General features: G+C 34.0%; 3 protein-coding genes across 10 annotated transcripts in view; 2 read left to right on the top strand and 1 right to left on the bottom strand.

Moving 5' to 3' along the window:
* Nucleotides 1-5255, top strand: part of conu (Rho GTPase-activating protein conundrum) — a 169196-nt gene extending 163941 nt beyond the window's left edge. For all 5 annotated transcript variants that reach the window (XM_074136890.1, XM_074136891.1, XM_074136893.1 and 2 more), the window contains 6 exons: nt 12-261; nt 341-518; nt 1470-1635; nt 1715-1881; nt 1973-2148; nt 4080-5255. In XM_074136890.1, the coding sequence (XP_073992991.1) occupies nt 12-261; nt 341-518; nt 1470-1635; nt 1715-1881; nt 1973-2148; nt 4080-4204 (1062 nt within the window). In that variant the 3' untranslated portion in view covers nt 4205-5255. The remainder of the gene's footprint in view (nt 1-11; nt 262-340; nt 519-1469; nt 1636-1714; nt 1882-1972; nt 2149-4079) is intronic.
* On the bottom strand, nt 4947-20262 carry LOC141458636 (glutamate dehydrogenase, mitochondrial-like). Of its 2 annotated transcripts, XM_074136896.1 has the most exons (11): nt 20036-20262; nt 17305-17551; nt 15485-15685; nt 15322-15408; nt 14840-15027; nt 13734-13850; nt 13282-13443; nt 10610-10814; nt 6651-6796; nt 5322-5442; nt 4947-5229 (listed from the first exon to the last, which is right to left on the bottom strand). In XM_074136896.1, exons 1-10 carry the CDS (start codon nt 20183-20185, stop codon nt 5326-5328), a joined length of 1620 nt encoding a protein of 539 aa, XP_073992997.1. In that variant the 5' UTR covers nt 20186-20262; the 3' UTR covers nt 4947-5229; nt 5322-5325. The 2 variants fall into 2 exon arrangements, with proteins under 2 accessions (XP_073992997.1, XP_073992998.1); XM_074136897.1 differs by lacking the exon at nt 13734-13850.
* Kal1 (anosmin-1 Kallmann syndrome 1) overlaps nt 11459-21507 on the top strand; it is a 53510-nt gene continuing 43461 nt past the window's right edge. Inside the window, exons 1-3 of one of the 3 annotated variants that reach the window (XM_074136898.1) lie at nt 11485-11587; nt 12285-12424; nt 15912-16025. The gene's annotated coding sequence lies outside the window, so the exon portion shown is untranslated. Of the gene's footprint in view, nt 11588-12109; nt 12125-12284; nt 12425-15911; nt 16026-21507 lie in introns of those variants that run through there. The other 2 variants (XM_074136900.1, XM_074136899.1) reach the window with 2 other exon arrangements.

Below are 21507 nucleotides of genomic sequence, written 5' to 3'. Positions count from 1 at the left end.
TATAATTTCAGATACTGACAGAATTGGAACGTCGCTGTCTTTGGGAAGAAGGTTTACTTCGTGTTGGTGGAAATAAACAAAGAGTGGAAACATTATGTTCAAGATTGGAAGCCCAATTTTATCCTCGTCTTGAACTCTGTGATCATCTTATATCTACAGCCTCGCCTCATGATCTTACAAATGTTTTAAAGCGGTTGTTAAGAGAACTTCCCCAGCCTTTACTTACAACGAGATTCCTGAATACTTTCTACCAAACGCATGGTAAGTATATGGTAAAGACATCGAGTAGATTCACTGTGCTAAATACATATTCTAATTTATGGTTATCCCTTATGCGTAGCTATGCCTGAATGCGGGCGCGCTCTTAATCTACTGGTACTACTACTGCCAACAGAACACAGAGCTACTCTGCAAGCCCTTCTGCAGTTTTTATCTGGTGTAATCAGTAACAGCGTCCATAATAAAATGTCACTAAGAAATGTGGCTACAATAATGGCCCCTTCCCTATTCCCACCTCAGTAAGTACTACATTAAAAATATTCATTTTTTTAAAATAAAATAAAAAAAATTGATGTGAAATATTCAGTCGATACAAGGTATATGTCCGATGTGAAGAAGGTGGTATGTGAATTGGATTCCATGAAATCAAATAGCTCGTCAACTGTTATAGATTAAATAAATAATTTTCAAGTTCTAATAAGAAGATGATGTTGATACTTACTCTCCAAAAACTTGTTTATATGTTTAATTCGTTCTGATATATTAAGTTGTAGGTAATAACGGAAATTAGCAAGTAAAAGATATGTCTATGATGAGAATAAGCTAAGGTTCGTGTCGCTTATAATGAAGGTTAGAGGGGAGGTGTTACCATTAAATTACTTTGTGACCCGGACAGCTGATCGGCATAATTGTTCGCTTTGTAATATGTCGGCTATAGAGGATACTTATCATTTTATTGCCGTTTGTCCAGTTCTGAGGTGGTTTTCGGCGGAAATGCTTTGGGATGGAAGTAATGGACAGGGCTCAGTTTCTATTGTGTCTCAATGGTAACGACTGGCAGGCATTATACAAATACACAATATTAGCAATAAAGTACAGGAGGGAATTGGTTTTTGAGTTCAATTATTGAAGTACGCTTTAGCACAGAAGAATTTGTATTATTTTATTGTTATTTTTAATTTTTTGTATTCAGGGAGACTTTTGTTTTAATATTAGCAACATCTCGGCAGACGGACTGATGTCCATGCCTATATTGTTTGTAATGATATACTCGTACAATAATATTATTTTATGTATATAGAATTATTAATAAACATTATTATTATTATTATTAATAACGGAAATTAATGTTAAACATACCTTTTAGACCTAATATTTGTTGAAAAATTGTTATTGCATATTTTGAATTAAAAATCTAGAAACTATTATAAAATAATTTAAATTATTTTTAATTCATTTTGTTTTCACAGTTTATTAGATGACAAGGGTTGTCTTAAAATGAAACTTTCCTTAGCTGCACATTGCTGTTCCCTAACCGAACTGATGATACAATCAGCCGATAGATTATGGATTGTGCCTGAAAATCTTGTCGCACAATTAAGAAGGATTAATGAAAATCATAAAGAGAATAAACCAGTTAGTAGTCAACTTTATTATCTACTAAAATCCTAAAAAAATTTCGCCATCAATAAGTAAAGAATACAATTTGTTGCAGAAGTCAAGATTGTTGAGAAGAAAAGGTCAAGTAGTTACTAGGAGTACAGTAGTTCGAGAATGTGAAATTCCGTCCAGTGTAATTCATGTTGAAGCTCCACAGTTTCTTGTTTCCTGTCTTCCCTTATCATTAGATAAACAGACGACAGCAGCGCAAGTTGTTCTCAGGTAAATTGGTGCTTTTTAGCATATATATATATATATATTATTTAATCATTCATTATTTTTATAAAACAATAACGAAATGTATTAACTTTAGGGTGGCTGAATTATCTCGCGAATGCCCTCGAAATGTTAAATCAACTCGAAGAGATGTAAAATCAAGAGCTCTATCAGAATTAGCTCCTAATGGAAATCTCTCGTGTCTCCTCAGTACTGGAGATCCTGACACTGCTCTTAGAACCCATTTTCTTTACGAAGTTGGCGGAAATATAGGTAAGATATTCTCTTAATTTTTAAATGTTTTTTGAGTAGAAATTAAAATAACTTCTGCATTTCCTTCACCTCCAAGAAAAACCAATCAACTGTAATAGAAAACCGCTACAGGTCTGTTTTGCTATCTACACTGAATTAAAAACTTGTTTAAAGCACTATGCTCAGCCCCAGTGACATTGTTTACTTTACACCTTCGCGCTGTGAACATCGTATTGGCCGTTAGGACGCTGAATGCTGGTTTCTCTCTGTAGATCGATATGTACGCTGCTTTATCTTTCTTTCTACAGTTATATTCTTAACCGTGAGTGTCTTCATGGTAAATGTCTTTCGTACAGTGTTTCCCAGTCATGCCTGTGCTTCCCATCTGTACTCTGTAAGTCGAGTGTACATGTCAACAATATCTGCTGGATAAAGATGTTTGTTCTTTGCACCTGTTGGTTGGAACAGGCTACAGCTTCAACTGTATACGCTTGAATCATGCTACGAATTCAATTTGCGAGAAGTATTTCTTGATAGCTTCAATATTGTGACGAATATTCTGCGCCGGCGAGAGAATTGGTAATATCTCCTACCAATTCTCTTGGGTACGGCAATGCTGTAACAGGTTTAAGCGTTCTGCGTCCCTCGCTGAGAAGTTTATGATAAATTGTGAAATTTGTTGCAGATAGCATAATTTTGAAAATAGATTAACAATCTTTTACTAATTCATCGTGCAAAGAATTGTCCTAAAACACGTTTTTACAAATTTATCTACCCTAAAAATAAGGAATGTCTGATATCTTCTCGTAAGAAATCGTTCTATAGTTATTCTAAAGTACGCCTAATTATATTATATTAGTGTTAAATCTTTCGTCCCGCTTTTCTTTAAGTAAAAGTATATCTACGAAAGTTAACCTCAAATTTCGTCACTTTCTTAAGATATCGACAATTTTGGTTTCCTTGAATAGGATATTAATAAGATGCCAACCTCTGTTAATTCAAGAAAATTGTTTTTGTTTTAAATAAAGAATGAGATAAGAGGTATTACAGAAACGATCACATACCATACGGAACTTAAACGGAATATAAAATTTCTGCGATTTCTGTTCTTAGATTCTAATATTCTTCCATTGTAGCAATGCTTGCCTTTCGTTTTAGAAAAATGATTCTTTATGCTGCTGCAAACAAATTCTTAAAATTCAGTAAAATTCGCATTGGTGATATAGATACCATTTTGATATATTCCACCTTCCTGAGACACTCTTGAAAACCAAAGACTTATTTTTTGTTCAAATTTATGCGCTTTAGTATTTGAGTTTATTGGCGTCCGAAGCTTTTTGAGTGCACTGCCGACTTGCAAAAAGTGTTCTATCGATCTCTACGAACAAATGTTCATTACCGGACAGTGTGTTTGCAAGAAGCTCCTAGAAACGGAAAATCTAAAGGCTAGCAGCTGGATTTAATCCAAAATACCCACATGGGAATCCAACAAGCTAACCACTGAGATGATCTTTTCTCCCCAAAGGCCGCATTGTTAAGGGAGAATTTTTATAGATGTTTTTCGATTTCAATGAAGGTGAAATGAACTATATTCCTACTGAATGAGATTCTCAAAGCCAACTTATTAACTAAAATATTGCTTTGTTGCAAAAATGTTTTGAACAGTTTTCTCACTTTCCTTTTGGTATCTTCATAACCACCTTAATGCCGTGCAGCCTCTTCACAATTCCAGAAATTCTTCTCAGGCCTTTTCTTTCACTAATTTCTAAAAATAAGCGTATTCATTTGATGATTAAGTCAATAGATCATAAAGAATGGTTATACAGAGTTGTACGAGTATCTTAGCAACTCTAGTTGTTAAACTTTTCCAAAGTAACTACTACTCCACTACCTTTGTATACCATTTTTGAAAGAAAAAGAAAATTGCATAAGTCTCTTTATATATTTTACAGGCCAACGTAGATTAGAACCAGGAGCACAGTTGTGGGCAGTATACCAAAGCAATCCAAGAGCGAAATGGGTAATCAAATGTGATCATCGAAATGGGAGCAGCCATAGACTTCTTAAGAGGCTTTAAGAAGGAAAGGATTTGTTCCTTCATAGAATAATAATTATCATGTGCTTACGTTAAAGTATAAGCAAACAAATTAAGATATCTTAATAATTATAATAATTGAATTTAAATTTCTGAATAAGGAATTCGATATCTTTTTTTTTTTATTTACCTTCAGGAAAATTAAAGAAAGAACCAAACTGCCCGAATTTCTCTGTAAATAATTTTTGTATATACATTGTTAGCAAATACTTTAGTTGTTTATATATACATATATAAGAAAAAAGTAATTTCAGAGATTAATTTTTATAAGAGTAAAAATGAATTACAATTCCCATAATTGGAATGAGTTTTTAATTTAATTTTTTAATAAATACTATATTATCATGTAACAGTTAAGCGGGATTATTAATCCGAATAAAACCGAACATTCCTGGATGTATTTAAAGTGTTTCTCAAGAATAAATTTAAAAAACATCAATGTTTTGCTGTCATTAGAGAAAATTAAATTTATTATATTGTTACATTTATGAATCCATCTTTATTTGCAGCCGTAATGTAATTATTAGATTGATAAGATACATTTTTCTGTTTAACAACAACTTTTGCTCAAATTAATTTTAAAAAAAGTAAAAGTAAAATTTGGATACCATCAACGAAGAAAAAGTGACAATTTTGTCATTCAATTACCATGGAAACTATTGATTTCGTAACGATCGCTTAAATAATTTTTTGTCTTAGTTTATAGGAAAAAAATAAAAATAAATTTAGTCTTTGCATTAGTTTTAATTGCTAATTTGCTTTTTATAAATTTTAAATAATACATTTTTCTGTAAATATTTATTTAGATCATATTTGCGTTACCAAATTTTTACATATTTATATATAAAAAAAATAATAATTCTTTTTAATTGGAATACATGTAGAATTCCAGCTTATTATGTATCCCTTCTTTTGTGAGTGTACATATCCAAAATCGGAACTTGTTTCATAAACAGTAGTAGTAAATGTACATTGCTTCTGTAAATAATGAAAACAAGAATTCTTGTCTGTAAATATAAAGTTTGTATTAATAGCTTTGTTTTATTTATTTATTTTTTTGTTCAGTCCTTTTTTATTTAAAGCAAAATTTTGCACATACTTTACTAATACGCAAGTCCTGCTTCTTCATAAACTTTATATACTTTAAAAACTGCCATCATGTATGCCGCAGCTCGTAAATCTATTCCAGTTTTGTGTTCCTTTGCCGTCTCATAAAGTGCCTGTAATATTAATCATATTATTCAAGAGAATCGAGGGTTTTTAAATAAAGTCGTAATGGACTGGTTATTGCCTCAGTAATAAATAAGATACAGGATTATAGTAACCTTATAAGCTCTCCCTACTTGCCTCTCAATTAATGCTTAATGCGTACTACGATGCTACGGTATTTTATTGAAATTGCTGTGTGACAAGGAGCATTATCTTGTTGCAATTCCCACTTGTTCTTGATGTTTCAATAAACGAGTTTTTGGCCATTAAAAACATTCCTGTGGCTCCTCAGCCTCTTTATTCGCCTGACTTGAGTCCTTGTGACTTTTTTCTCTTCTCGAAGTTGAAAAATCACCTCAAGGGAACTCATTTAGGGACAGTCGAAATCATTCATACGGCTGTAACCGACCAGCTGAAGGCTATTCCAGTATCGGAGTTCGAGCACTGCTATGAGGAATGGAAGAAACGTCTCCAGCGCTGTTTGGCTTCGGAAGGAAGTTATTTTGAAGGTGACAACATAGACAACAAAATTCTTTTTGAATAAAAAAATCAGTCTCATTACTTAATTTACAGACCTCGTACACATTTCACTACTACAAACACTTGAACTTAAATATATAATTTGGAGTTAAATATATATCTGTTTAAAAATGTTCCTTATATTTCTGGTCTTTTCCGCGTACCACTTCCGAGGTCTTGTTCTCTATTTCAACATACTGTAAATTACTTGATTACATCTGTCCCAATCCACTTGTTTTTTTTTTTTTCTCTTTGTTCTTGTTTATTTTTGAATTTTTATTCATCAACAGAGATTTGTTCATTTATTGGGATTATTAGAGAATTTTTCTACTTATGTTTGTCACTGCTAAGATGCTTCTGTAATGTTTAACTCGCTTTTTAGTTTATAAACAACTGCATTCTTAATAATTCAATTGAGATTCCCATCGAGATTTCACTTTGCTAGCTTTTAGCTTTTGCTAGCTACTAAATTTTATAAATTATCACTCGATTAGGAGGATACACTAGTTCTCGTAGCAAAAGGATCGTTCCAGGAATATTTTGCATATACATAGATTACTAGCAAAAGACGACAGGCTGTTATAGTCGAAAGTAATGGTAGCAACCTGCTCTAATAGAATTAAAAGGTGAGTTCCGCCATCTGTGATAAACTTACGAAACTATAGAAATGATTATTTAATGTAGAGAACTTTCTACTTACCTGACCAGCTTTATACATACTGAAACCAAGACTGTAATTGACAATGTCCTTCTCTGAAGCACTGATAATCATCTTTTTGAAGGCTTCATTTGGTTCAACTTTGATTTCCTTACCTAATCCAGCCTTCAATGAATCACCAACGGACTCTGTAACAAAAAAAGAAAAGAAAGACTATAACAGACATAAATATACACATAAAATACATTTTCAGTTTTCTTGAACCAGAAAATAATAGTTACAACTTACTGAAAGAACAAACACCAAAAACATAAATTTTAGAAGCAAAACTATAATACTCGCACAGACGACTCTTGGTCGTTCATATTCATTTCGAGCTCGCATTCAAGAAAAATGACTAAAGAGTGTGAGAAAAGGGTATAAAGGTTCTATAAGAAGGGATAATTTACGAGAAAAATATCCATTTATTTTTTTATATACACCTAAAGAGACAATTGTAAGTAATTGTATCCGTTGTTCCTCTAGCTGGCATTAATGCATCTTATTTGCCACACACCGACTTTCTTAATATATGTTTGTATTCGACTCTATTAAAACAAAATACAAAAAGTTAAAGAATTGTTAAAATGCACTAAGATCCTTCTTATTACTAGACATTACTATAAGGAGACTAAAAATGAAATGGTCGACATAACCCCAGAAACTAAAAATTTAAAACCTCTGTTAATTTCTTCAATAGATGAATTTATTAGCCACCCGCCTTGTATGCATCGGTAAGTATTGTATTGATTACTGATATTCAATAATTAAATTAATAAGTACAAATGATTTCATGAAATCTGGAATTAAATAAGATTTTAACACAGCAAACTATGTACTTCTCGTTCATAAATTTTGATTTCTTTCTTTAACAAGATCTATTTAAGAATGAATAAGTACTTCAGACTGCAATTGAATGCCAAATTGAATAATAATGACATTTTAATCATTGGAACTTACACATTGTCTTTTATGATTGCTTTAATCTTTAGGCACTGAAACTCTTAGGATCAGCTGCTAAAATAAAAATAAAAAGAGCGATACGTACAATATGATTTTAACTAGGCTTACTGTCCCCCCCCCCCCGTTTTGAAGGTACGTTTTCTGTTATTTGATAAAAATCTTTTATTTGATATTTGTTAAAAATCCAAATATGTACCCTTGAATGCTGTAAGCAATGCTGTGGTAAAATATAAATTATAACTTTACATTTTCAACCTTGAGTGATTTGATTTAATAATTTTTTTAAATCTAAAAAAGCTAAATGATTTGAAAAACCGAAATATTTTTTTAAAAAATGACAAAATCGTTATTTTTTGTGGGAAAATATTTCACTAAAATGCCAAAGTTGAAGAACTTTTTCCTTCCCAATGGGAAATAATCTAAGAGATTACGCTCAAATTTTGCTTATTTTTTGTTTAGTTACTTGTTTAAAAAACGGTCTCTTTCATTCTTCTTGTTCAAGAAAACCCTACATTGCCTCCTTAAAAAAAAAAATAATAAAAACAATTTAAGAAGCCTTCCTTGTACTTTCACAGAAGACTTTTGCAAACTTTGGCATTTATTTCTTTTTATTAAATTATTCGTCCAATAACTATTCATTAAGGATAAGAATTCATTTACAATCAAGATTTTGACTTAATCTTGATTTTTTTTTAGAGTTTTAGTATACATAAAATGATAGGCTGTAATATTCCAGAGTCAACCAACAGCTGGAAGTAAAGATATGGGTTTGAAAAAAAGTAGCACAGCTCTGCATGCCCACATTTCTCTCTTTATTTTCGTGACGCAGTGGTGGCACGAAAGAGACATGTTTTGTCGAAATATGGGATAGTAAGGAAGGGCGGTTTCTGCCGAATTAGTGTCGAAGCCCTGTCGGCGGTTCGGGAGAATAACCTGGCAACCCCCTCCCTAGGAGCTTTAGAGCTGAAGAGGCAGTTATTTAGGACCAGCATGCTACAAACAAAACAATCCATTTCTGCTGTTCGAGGCAAATGGCGCACCTTCCCTAGATTCCATCGTTAAATGACCACGGATGTAGTCAACATTTCCAAAAACAATTAAATTATTATTTTATTCCTAGGGTGAAAAGAGGGGAGGAATCCATTCTGTTTGCTTTACGAAACTTTCAGTACACTGAGACTCCTAGTATGTCCATAAAAATTCTAACTCAGAACATATGTCTAAAGTACTGCTGAATTTTATAATTTTTTTTTTTTTTTAAATCATTTATTTAGTTACAATCAACGCATTTTGCGTTATAAGCAACAATGATAACAATAAATAACAGAATAACAGAGTGGAGAAGTTACCCAGCGGTAACATTCCAAAAACATTTTACTTTCTACTGACTCTCTTCATCAGAGAGGAGATCGCGAGGCCACTGTCTTTTAAGACGACTGGAAGTGTTGTCTGGAAATGTTCTTGAAGATAGATGTTGTACCAGTGGATTGTGATGTGTTTGAATGTTAAGATGGAAATTTCTGTAACGTGTTTTTGCAACTTGTGTGACGAAAGGAATGTTCAAGTCTGTGTGAATAGTTTGATTGGTGACGTAGATAGGAGCGTTTACTATAGAGCGAAGAATTTTAGATTGCAAGGACTGGATCCTTTGCAGATTTGAGCGTTTGGTTGAACCCCACAGTTCGATGCCATAAGCCCAGACTGGCTTTAGTATACTTACATATATAAGTCTTTTGTTGTCCAGAGTGAGTTTTGATCTGTTGTCGAGTAGTCTTTTCAGTTGTCGGAAGCGTCTGTTGAGTTCTGTTCTCTTGTCGAGTATGAGGGTTCCATGCGAGTCTTCTGTCAAGATAAAGCCCAAGGTAGCGGACTACGTTGACAGCTGGTAAAGGAATAAGATTGTAAAAGACAGGAGGAAGAGTGATGCGTCGAAGAGTGAAGGTAATATTTTGAGATTTAGTTTCGTTCAGTTTGATAGCCCATTTTTTGAACCAATTTTCTAAGGAGGTGAGGTGAGACTGAAGGTTTCTATGAGCTATTATTGGGTCTTTGTCGGTAGATAAGATGGCAGTATCGTCAGCATAGGTGAGAAGAGTAGTTTGAGGATGAGTAGGTATGTCTGAGGAGTAGATTGTGTACAGAATGGGGCCTAGTACGCTGCCTTGCGGAACTCCAGTGTCAGCATGGCTGAAGGGAGAAAGAATAGTTCCTACCTTCACTCTAAAATGTCTGTCAGTCAAGTACGATTTCAAAATGAGGAAATAGGTGGCTGGAAGGATGGTCTTGAGCTTCAAGAGTCTAGTGTGCCACACCCGATCGAAAGCCTGCTTATTTTAATTTTATTTATTTTAAATTTTATAATTTAAAACAAAATTTTGAAACTATCCTTCGAGAATAATAAAAACACTAGTTACTATATCAGGTCTTCGTCCTTTGTGACTATAAGAGGGGGTGCGCCAAAGAAACATCGGAAATTTCTCCTTTTTAAAGGAAAAAGAGATTACATATTAAAAAAGATTTTGGCTGCGGTGGACTAGGAAACACATCAAATCTAGTTCAAATACATTTTATCTCTGATCTGCAGAGAGTGACTTCAAAACCAGAAAATGCTCATCTACTCTGCCTCGTTTATTTATCAGTTACAGTAACAAGCAAGACCGCAAAGATTTGTCACATAAGGATTAGTAGAGGCTACATCCAGACCAAAAGGGAACATATTCTTTTGCTGACTTTGCATTTAGTATGAACTTTGCAGTTATGTTCATTTTATAAATCACATAAGTAATTAACACGAAAGTGAAATCAGCATATTGAGATCAAATCAATAACATACAATGTGTCATATTCTCTTTTTTACGTTAACTGCATCCAAAATATGGTTAGATTTGCTGTGCTGAATAAAATAAGACATTATAGTTTACTTTGATGATACAAAAATAAAAAATACCGTTGTACGATAAAATCTGACTTAAATTACATTATACGAAAAATAAACTAACCCATTAAAAGTCTTGTATGTTCCATTTCATAACCAAACTGAAGTTTGCCGTAGGATACGTGATTTATATTTTTCAACCATTCAAAATATGATACCGTTACTCCTCCTGCGTTTGCGTAAATGTCAGGTATCATCAATATTTTTTTCTTAAGAAGGATCTTGTCGGCTGCCGGGGTTGTTGGACCATTGGCTCCTTCACATATCACCTGAATGAATGATAAACTTGCATATAAGCTAAAGGATCTTTTAATGCTCTGAATATTTGCTGTAGCCAGCGAAGAAATTAAAATTGAATTCTGGTGGCAAGTCAGAAAGTCTCTTGACCTACGACCTACCTGGAGGGTGAATCCTTAAAAAACAAAAGAGCAAATTAAAAGCTGTGGTGACAGAGGGACCACAATGTTCTTACAGAATATACAAACTGCAAAAAGCGGGTGATTGACGATGTTTGAGAAATAGAAATAGAGGATGCTCAAAACGAAAATATGGCCAAAGAATCAACAGAAAGCCTATTGTGATCCCCTCCAGAAAAAAGATAAGAAAAACTCTTTCTCACTTCTTCTTTACAAAATATTTAACTCACAATTGACAAGTGAAGCATGTCCTGCGGTAATTCAGGTACATGCCGCTGCAGAGTGGTTGGATGATCCACTGGAAGACTATTTCTGCTTCTGTAGCTTATAGTTTAACTATAAACCTTTGTTTGATCCTGTCTAAAACGTCTTTTATCGGTGGCATTTTTGTTTAATTCTTGAGAATTTGTCCACCCGCATTGTGGTCAGAAGATGCACCAGGAAGGTTTCATTCCATTTCAGAATGGGGTGGGGATCAGCTGATTATGACCGGAAGCAAAGACAGCTGATAAGCGAGGCCATTGTTTAATGTAGTATTCATCAATAACCAGAAATTGTTTCTTGTGTCGTACAAAACGCTTCTTGATATCGGCGTTTTATCACCATGTGGAAGTCCCTCCGCATAAGTAAGTAAGTTTTTGGATCATAAAACTGAAAATGAAGTTTCTACGCCATTCAAAGCAATAATGGTTTAACGGTTTTGCAATTATTTATTCCTCCTTCTCGTGGTCGTAGAATAGATAATATAAATTAAATACTATTTAATTAACTCTTAGGAACTGAACAAAAATTAAATAAATTCCTGGAAGCGAACATTTAGAAAAAAAGTGTATCTTGGTGACATGGTTTTTTTTTCCTGCTTACGAGTTTTTAAACCCGAAATATAAATCAACATTTATTCCTTTTTGAGCTTCGACCTATAATTTAATAATAATAATAAGAAGACAAAACAAATGTTAAACAAATACGAGAAAGCGGCAAAATTTTATTTCCTCTTTACAGTTATTACCAAACATTCATTTGCTAGGCGACAGCATTAGGCCCAAGAATAAGCCATAAATGTGAAACGTTATTATTATATTAATATTAGTTTTACATTTTGTGTTTAGACGTAGAATACTCAAATTACAATTTGTTAGTCTTTTGGTTTTGGATGATTATAAGTGAGTGAACGGTCTTTTGCTTTTGAATGTTTTTTTAGATTAAGGTAGTTTATTAGACTATTTAATCCTAAAAAACGTTCCTATGAATAAATCTTTTAGAAAATCTGGGAGCTTTAAAGAATTTTTTCATTTTTTACTAACAATAGCTGTCCCAATGTAGTTTCAGTTCCGAAACAAACCGGCAACGGAATGGCTAATGTACAGTATGAAGAATTTGGTTTCCATCGCATTATTTGAGGATAGTGTGCCACTTGTTTGAAAATGAAACCTCTCTTGCCTCTCTAGACACGTAAGAAATAGGTAATTATTACTTCCATATCATTCTTCATTCTTACATTTGTTTAAAAATCTATTGACAACTTTATGAATAGACCAGTGCAAGAAGAGATAAGGCTAACGAACAGTGCAATTCTGTGAATCTTCAAAAAACTATTTAGGCCCTATGTGTTTTATTTGTTTTGGAGGTATTAGTTGCATTATTTCTTTGAAACATCCACAAAGATGCAAAAATAATTTGAGAAAGTGCTTGTCCTCTTCCCCATTACGGGGAGCTTACATTGCATTTACTAGGTTTTATATTTTACAGGGAGAAACTAAAAACCCATATCCACTGCGGCTTAAGAATTCAATTATTTCTTCCTAAGGTCGGCATAGAATGTAGTTTTCTGTGAAGTGTAGATATATAAATATGTTGTTAAGTGACTGATATTGAGCTAAAGTTTCCCTGTCTGTTCGCTAAACCCAAGCAGTTTCACCAAAACTCTTATCCAGTTTATTTTTATGAATATTGGGGACTATCAGTTTAAGCATTGTTACACTTAGACGAAGGTCAAAAGATGTCTGAAGAAGTGGCTAATCCATTCCCTTCCATAAGGAAATGATTACTGCAAGCAATCTATGACTGACAATAGTTTTATTAAGTGTACTAAAAATACATAAATGTGAGCTTGTAACAACTGAACCAAACCTTCACCCTTGCCTGCGCTATCAAAAGTCCTGATTAATCTTTTTTTATAATCGTTTACAATGTTCCATGTGAATTAAAATCAATCTAATGTGATTTTAATGTAGTTTTACTGAAGTAATCCAAAATTGCCGATTTATTATTTGAACTATTTACTTATTTTACATAAAAAGAAAATATAAAAATAACTTACCTTCGTTTGGATTTTATCAGCGTTAGACTTTAATATTTGTTTTTCTTGAGCTGCTGGTACAAGGATATCACATTTCTCAAAAAGCAATTCATTCTTCGCCACGTCTTTACATCCTGACAATCCTAATAGTGATTTTGTTTTCATTCTGTGTTTTATAGCATCCTAGAAGAAAATTTAACGGGGTGGTTTAATTTTTTTTTTAATTTAATGCGTTTCATCATCTAAGTTCGCTGGCGCCCAGATCTATCTTATAAAAATTAATAGTTTAAATTTCATTTTCAAGTATCCATTCTGTTAAACTTAAAGTGCATCAAAAATTAAAATTTTAATCCGACATACTGTGCTTTATATTAAAACTATTCCTTGATCTCAGAAAAGTAATAAGTGAAGAAGATATCGGTGCATTACAAATAAACGAAAGAAAGAGATATCGTAATTCTTTTTCTACTTACTTCTGACTTAATGCCTTTTTCATTGAAGATCCCCCCTTCTATATCCATTATCCCAATTATTTTGCAACCAGCTCTTTCAAAATAACGAGCGGAAAAGTATCCCACATTCCCAAATCCCTGTCACAAAAATGCAAAAATATATTATTTCTATGAAAATCAGGTTCTATAAAAAACATTTTTATTTAAGGATATTCTTGGTTATCAGTGGCGTACCTTCATAGGCTCCAAGTCTGAGTCGCTCAAAATACTTTCGAAAAATTGCTTTTGTAAGTTAAAACAAATATTTTTTTTTTCAATTCACTAATGCAGCTTTTGTTTGAAAACTTATTTTAATTAAAGCTCCTGTACGCATAAACCAAGCTCCGTTCATCCACCGAAGTACACCGAAGGCTGCTTTTTGACTCAGCATATTGCAAATGTTCTCCGCTCGTTTGTGATGAAGTATGAGGCTTTTGAAGGCTAACCGTCGGATACCTTTGAAAGTCTTAGATAGGCGAGGCGAGGCGGCATCAGCATCACGTTTCATTTCGAATTTGAAAACCCGAACAATTGTTCTATTTTTCCCAGTGAAGGCTTGTTTTTCAAAATCTGGCTTTCTTGTTGAATAAATGAATAATTGTTAGTTGAAATTTAAAAGTTACAGAAAGGTAGGACAATTAATAGGTATTTTTAGGAAATCCATCTTTCGTTTCGCTCGCTAAAATTTTGAGGAACGAGTGAAAGTTGAAATCGAAGTTTCTATATCTAATTCGTCTTTGAGGAAGCTTAAAAGAAATTGACAATGGACTTTGTAAAAACGCTTCCTATGTGCCATCAATATTGTATAATATTTATAAAATGTTAATTATGTGGACCCTCTATTCAGTGGTGTTATAATATGTACTGTTTAATTGAGATCCATTGTAATCAATTCTCAAATTCTCTGATTCCGTCCATCAGGACTTATTTAAACACATAAGAGTGAACGTGAACATATCGGACCCTAAATTGAGATCCATTGTAGTCGCGGTTTACGTTAAAATAACTGCGCTAGCTACTAAATAACCTACAGATAGCCGTTTTATTAATGATATTAATAACTAAATTAATATATAAAATGAAAATACTTGTATGATAACTGTTTTATCTTTGAGTCCTGGTGAAATTCCTATTTCATCCATTAACGGTTTTTGGTTCATAAATAACTCTGTTGCCACCCAACACCCTCTACCTGTTGCTGATAATCTCCCATTTATGCCTCCCAAGAATAGTGGTTTTCCCGTAATAATTCCACCAGCATTTATATTAGTCATTCCTAAAAAAAATATTCAGAAAGGTAAATAGATTTTGAGTTTGAGAGAAAGGATTAACAATTTTTTTTTAAGATTGTATATTTAAAAAAAGATTTTATAACTGTTTCTCAAATTGAAAAAATATTTTTTTTTAAATTTTGAATTTATAAATGGCTTAGATTGCAACATATTAATGCCCTGTGAATAGGCACTTAAAAAAGTGTTTAATATATAAAAAAGTTAATTAAACTGTCTAAAAAGTAATTATACTGTACAAAAATTACATTATTTATTAAGAAATACTATAAATTATGTACCTAAAGTTTTGATGTAAGTATCAACGAACCAGGACATCTCCCTGGGACTAGTATTTACATCAGGCGCCGGTACATCAATGCCTGGCCCTTCACACAGGAATAAAACCAGTAAAAGTCAAAAACAATAAGTACTGGGGTTACATGCATCGATTTTTTCACTTACCCACTACATTTCTTTTTATCAATTCCAAAGCGTATCTTCTGGTTATCCGTTCTAATTCTGCTTCGGAGAATTTTTTTGGATCAATTTTAATACCTCCTTTAGCGCCACCAAATGGTACGCTTAATAAAGAATTTTTCCACGTCATTAGGGCAGCCAATGCTTTCACTTCGTCTGCATTAACTTCTGATGCATATCTAATTCCTTTTAAAAATAACAAATACAATTCCTTTATAAAATAATGTTGTTACTGATTCTCGTAGAGTGTCTCTTTAAAGCGAGAGAATATTGAAATCCTCTACTTATATCTAAAGAAAAAGAAGTCCAAGATTTGAATGCAAAAATTCAGGACTTTTAAAAATATATGTATATGCTTGCGTTTAATTCTTATATTTAAAGAAAAATATTTATGGACTTCTTATGTTTAAAGCACAGCAATGAAGAAGTTCTGACACCAAGACCAGAACCGCAATGCACGAACGAACTTTGGGACTGGTAAAAGAAGCAGAAAACTTTCAGAATAACCATGGGCATTCTGTAGAAGGTTAGTGAGTCTTCGTAACTCTTTAGAGATATAATTTCTAGAAAACGCGGACGCGTCTTTGACATTAGGTTTGGTTATTATCATTTGGTCTTCGTTTATTCGTAGAGTGCAAATTCAAAATTATGTTTAAAAAGAAGTCTTTCTTGCTGAAAGATAGTTTTACAAAAACTAATATAAGCTATTGTCCTTTAAGTGATTAAGTAAAATGGTTTTTTTTAACTTAATAAGTGATTCTAAGCTAATGATGGCCGAAATATTTAGACTAATATTGGTGTTCTAAAGAAGAATTCTGCGTTCATCATAATCTAGATAAAACCATAACAACCTGGTGAACATTGTGAAATTAGGGAAGGTATGGTAGTGGATTAAGAATATTTTTATTTAATGACTATAACAAGGGAAGAACTTTGGAACCTAATGGGACATATGATGGAGGGAAAATGAATAGGATGACCTTCTTTAAAGTCAGAATCAAGAGAAGAAGAACTATAACTATTTTGTTAAAATGTTTGAGAATCGAATGGCAAAGAGAGTTTGGCCGATTGAAACAAATGAATTTTTGATTGGAGGCTATAATAAAAATAATAAGAAAACTGGCACATTGGAAAGAATCGTTTGATCCAGGTTTTGGCTCAGGTCACATTGCTTAGCATGAGCAAACAAGGACGTACGAAATACAGAAGATAACAAAGAGCCTTTTTTTTCTCCCTCATGTAATGCCATTCGTTTGAACTTACCCAAACGCATCAACCAGGTTATGGGAGTACGTGGAAATTAAAATTAATAAACATTTTTGGCGGATGGTTTGTTGTAGTCGATACAAACGTGGAGTTGTAAGGGTGATTCCTTTTTAGGCTTTTTTGTAGCTATTTGTTATAATATTTGTTACCAAAAATTGTTCATCAAAAAGTAAGGGCTTTCAGCGGTGCTCGCGATACCTAATTTGGCAGTTGGACGTTAGGCTTCGCTTCAAAAAATAGGCGATTACTTTATTTGTATTTTTTGATTTAATGTATTGATCTTATTCATTTAGGTTGTTCAAGTTTTATTAATTTTTGATCGGTTTTAGATTTTCATCCATATTCAGTGACGCTTATTGAGAGTTTTTTCCTCTCCTTAACTTTTTTTTAATCATCACGCACTTCACTAACTGAACTAACTGTAGCGTTTTGACGAACTGATCGATCTAACGAACTGACTACTTTGGAAATTCTATGAATATGACTTTAAATTGTCAGAATTGTTGAAACGTACCTTTCCCTCTTTAATGAATACTTACCACCTTTGGTCGGCATACGGTGCGTACAATGATGCACCCTAAATCCTTCAATAATATCATACTCTCCGTTGTCCCTTTTTATGGGAAAATTCAATTTAACAATACTATTACATGCTAGTATAATTTTAATAATAGCATTAATTCGTTTAGTATGTTCACTTTCAGGTAGATGAACCCTCTCGGCTATGGACTTGCGGAACTTTGGTATCAGTGATTTGATTGCTTTGTGTACATTGTATTCCACCATCTAGAAAAAAATAACATCTTATGGTAACCACATAATAATGAAATTAAGTTATGGTATTAGGATAAAAAAAGTACAGTATGTACCAAAAGTCCCATAAACCCCCATCTAACTGTGTGCTATATTATGTTTTGTGGACCAGGTGATATTAGGTTGTGAAAAGAATGTCTGACGAATCAAATTATACCCTGGAGGAATGAATCGTCATGAGTACCTGGGCTCATAGACGACCTCACACTGAGAAAAAATTGAAAGAGATTCAAAACGATTTTAACGTTAGATTTATTAGGGCAGCACCACCGAAGCCAACAAATTTACGTTGGGAGAAGAAGCTATTTGAAACTGGTTCCATTTAAGGACAGACCGCGTTCTGGAAGACCATCAACAAGAGCAGACACGTGTGCGGAGGTTGCAGCATCATGTTCTTGTGGAGACTTAGAAGGTGGCGTATCTATTCCCGAAGGCAAACCAACCATCCTCCTCCCACACAATAGATCATGGGGACTCCACCATCATCATTGCAATACCTCGACCACCACGAAACCTTTCCTCAACTCGTGAGCTTGGGGGACAAAACCTCAGCGGGCTGACTCACGATCCCGTGGTACCATTTCGTATCGAGACTATGTCTCCTACTTAAGGCCTAGAATGGTCACTGGCCCAGCCATGCCCAGCACATGACTTACGGTTTCTCCGCACTCTCCTGGTGTCAGCTTGGACTTACTACACCATTCAAAGTGAAGATGGTTTTCCGTACCAAGGGTTGCAGCATCAGTGCAACGTTCGCCGAAAAAGCGGTTTATATCGCAATTGTAACGTTTGGGGCTTCGTTAAATCAAATCTGGTTTCAACAAGATGGGCGCCAGATCATTTCGCTATACTTTTGAGGGAATACCTAAACGAAGTGTTCAGAGATAGATGGATGGAAAGAGGATCGCCAACGTTACCGACACCTCTGAAATGGTCATCACGATGTCCTAATCTGAAATACTGCGATAACCAATTATGGGGATACATCAAACAAAAAGTCGCCCAGAATTGTTATGACAACTGAAGACCTCAAAGACGCTGTTCAGGAATGCATTTGCTTCCATCACTCCAGCAATGCTGCGGCCCATTTCACATCATGGTAAATCTTAAGAATAGCTCCCCGGAGGTGTGGCCTAATTCGAAGTGATTCTGATTCGCTGTTACTATAGAACCCGCCATATTCAAATATAAATATAAAACTATTTCTTTATTTTATATTTACACTTAAATCTAGCGGGTTATGTGGTAACAGCGAATCAGAATCACTTCGAATTATTTATTTAGGATTGATATTTCTATTTAAACACCCCCTGATTTATTTATTTCTTAATGGGGTGCTTCGCCCCCACACCCCCTGATTTTTTTCTAAATGGGGGCTTCGCCCCCCATATCCCCCTCCTAACCTACCTAATCACCCTCAATTTTTTAATTTGTGTCACAAGATTCATTACAATAATTACACAGAACAACACAAAAGAAACTTACCTTATTCTGTGGAGTCCTTTTCCTGAGGAGGGTATACTTGTCGAACTCCCTCCAGAAAATCGAACAAAATTTTATAACATTCATTACTCCATCCTCACTCACACTACAATCATGCTTTAATTTAAAAAAAAAACTGCAAATTTAAAACGCTCATACTCATAAACTTTCAAAAAAAAGGCACCTCAAGTCACAAACAGGGCACTCGCGGGAACTATTAATACATTAAACAGGAAGCAGTTACTATGCAGTAAGTGTACTGCGCTTGCCCGCGAAACATAAGAGTTACGAAATTCGCACAATCCGAAACAGTTCATTGGCGGGAAGTAGTTTAAAATCTCACCGGTAGGTGCGTTGTACTTCCCACCCCCTAAAAATAAATAGGCCACACCTCCGGGAGCTATTCTTTAGATTAGCCCACATCGTTCCTGGAGGCGAATAATATTGTGCCATGAAAATGTTACAAATTACTTGTTGTAATTTGTTTATACTACTTCAAAGCTTCTCTCAACATAAACATGCTGTTAAAAGAATACTTTGCACGGTTGTTTGCAGGGGGTAATGGGACTTTTGGTACATACTGGACAGGGCTCTCTACTTTCTAAGCGTTAGAATTGCATTCGTGCTGACTTTAGATTTTATTTTCCGGGAAATATTTTGAGTTGTGTTTTGCGGTTCCTTGAAAATTCCTAAAAAAGCAGCAGCTTGCGGTACATTGATGAGTGATTTTCGATCTTATTACCTGACTAATATTAATAGCAATTACACATGACGTCAAATTCCAAATTTTAATAAAACTCTTTGGGTGCAAGTGTCATTTTACTAAATAAATTTTGTGGAGACACACTGGGAGAGGAACTGTATAAGTTGGGAATAAGAAAAAGCCGGAGAATGAGATGCAATTGGATCCGAAAGCATCAAAAAAACAAAAATTGAAAGCAACAAAAAATAAATAGTAAAATTTAGAATACCAACTTGAAAGAAACTAGGATCCTCTTCGTCTTCCAGTTTTAATAAATGTTTTGGTATTTCGTGTGTAATTTCTTCTTTGGCTGAAGCCGAAAATAAACATTTTTGTAATATCTGATAATTTACTGAATTCACTTTTCTGACTAAATATCTCATAGCTTAAGCGAGTAAAGTACTTTAATTAATTAACTTCGTTGTCTTTTACTAATTTTTTTTGTTTTTAATAATACATCTGTTTCTGATTAATAAATAAAACAATTTGACACATGTTTCATTTATTTAGAATAAGTAAATACAGAACATAGTAAAAATTATACCCAAAACTAAACAATATGTCCACACTACACTTGCCCGTGACATTCTCTTTCTGGCATCGTCAGAAAATAACTAATAAATTCGAAGATGATTGCACTGTAGGAAGGCTTCCGTTAGGGAAGGAACGACACAGGCAAATGCTGCCAGTTTTTCTCTGTCTGCTTTTCATCTCGAAAGGCGTAGACTAGAGGTTGAGTGAGTGTCTGATAAGGAAAACCATTCATCCAGAGAATGCTTGGTATAAATTATAAGATAACGCATATAGTATAGCTAGAAAGTTATTTAATACTAGTGTCGGGACAGACAAACTAGAAGACGTGGGGATCTGGTACTTCGTGTGAACTTACAGAGTTCACTTAACCTACCAATTCCATGAAGAGAAACCTTTACCTCCCCAGAAGACAGTAAATCTGGAACTAGTATAAGCGTAATAATCTTCAGTAGGGCGGCGCGTGGTTTTATTAGACTTTTTTCGAATGAAAGATTCGCCAAAGTAGCTAGCTCAATCGAAACCGGGACTATCTGGCGGATCCGAGACCATGTGTTTTTTTTTTTTTTTAACAATCCACTGATTTTTCTCCGTTCTGCGACGCCACCTTTCATTTCCAGGTAAGGTACTGGGATAGCAGGTTGAGAAGCCATCTCGGCTTTCACCCGCATCGCCTCATCAGCAAACTCGTTTTCTAGAATCACGGAATGCTCATGGAAACCAGGAAACTGAGACAGTATTCATCGCTGTCGAAAACAAAAAAAAATTAAGAGCAGTATTGCGTTGTAATAACTGTGTGTTGGATATCGGTGTTGAACCGAATATCAATTAATTCCAATAATTCTCTTTCCAACGGGGTACCGTAGCAGCCATTTACCAAGAAATCACCAAGGTCACAGCTGATAGGGTTTAGTGTGAGTTTAAAAGAAGGGCTAAAAAGCCTTTCTGGCCCAGTTAGTTTCGTGATATCCATGTATAACAGTCTCGAGACTATACACTGCTAAAAGAGTTTCACCCTTCAGAAAGAGATTCCAAAGAGGAAAGCCCTGGTAAGAATTTCTTGGCAGCAGTAATAATAATTACCTGAACCACAGTGATCGTTGTATTGATTTACAAATAATTTTTAGAAATATTGTCCTGCCATACAATACTTCCGTACTAAGAATGCTTAGGA

The sequence above is a fragment of the Rhodnius prolixus genome, unplaced genomic scaffold (genome assembly GCF_049639745.1).
Source record: "Rhodnius prolixus isolate KJV_2025 unplaced genomic scaffold, Rpr scaffold_5, whole genome shotgun sequence".
NCBI lineage: Eukaryota > Metazoa > Arthropoda > Insecta > Hemiptera > Reduviidae > Rhodnius > Rhodnius prolixus.
The sequence above is the reverse complement of the archived record's forward strand: the minus strand, read 5'-3'. Positions and strand labels throughout refer to the sequence as shown.

Coding starts and splice junctions, on each gene's coding strand:
- LOC141458636 (XM_074136896.1), bottom strand. CDS start 20,185: ATGAGATATTTAGTCAGAAAAGTGAATTCAGTAAATTATCAGATATTA. Junction 15,409..15,484: donor GATAAAAAGAAATGTAGTGG/GTAAGTGAAAAA, acceptor TCCTGTGTGAAG/GGCCAGGCATTGATGTACCG. Junction 15,028..15,321: donor TACTTACATCAAAACTTTAG/GTACATAATTTA, acceptor TATTTTTTTTAG/GAATGACTAATATAAATGCT.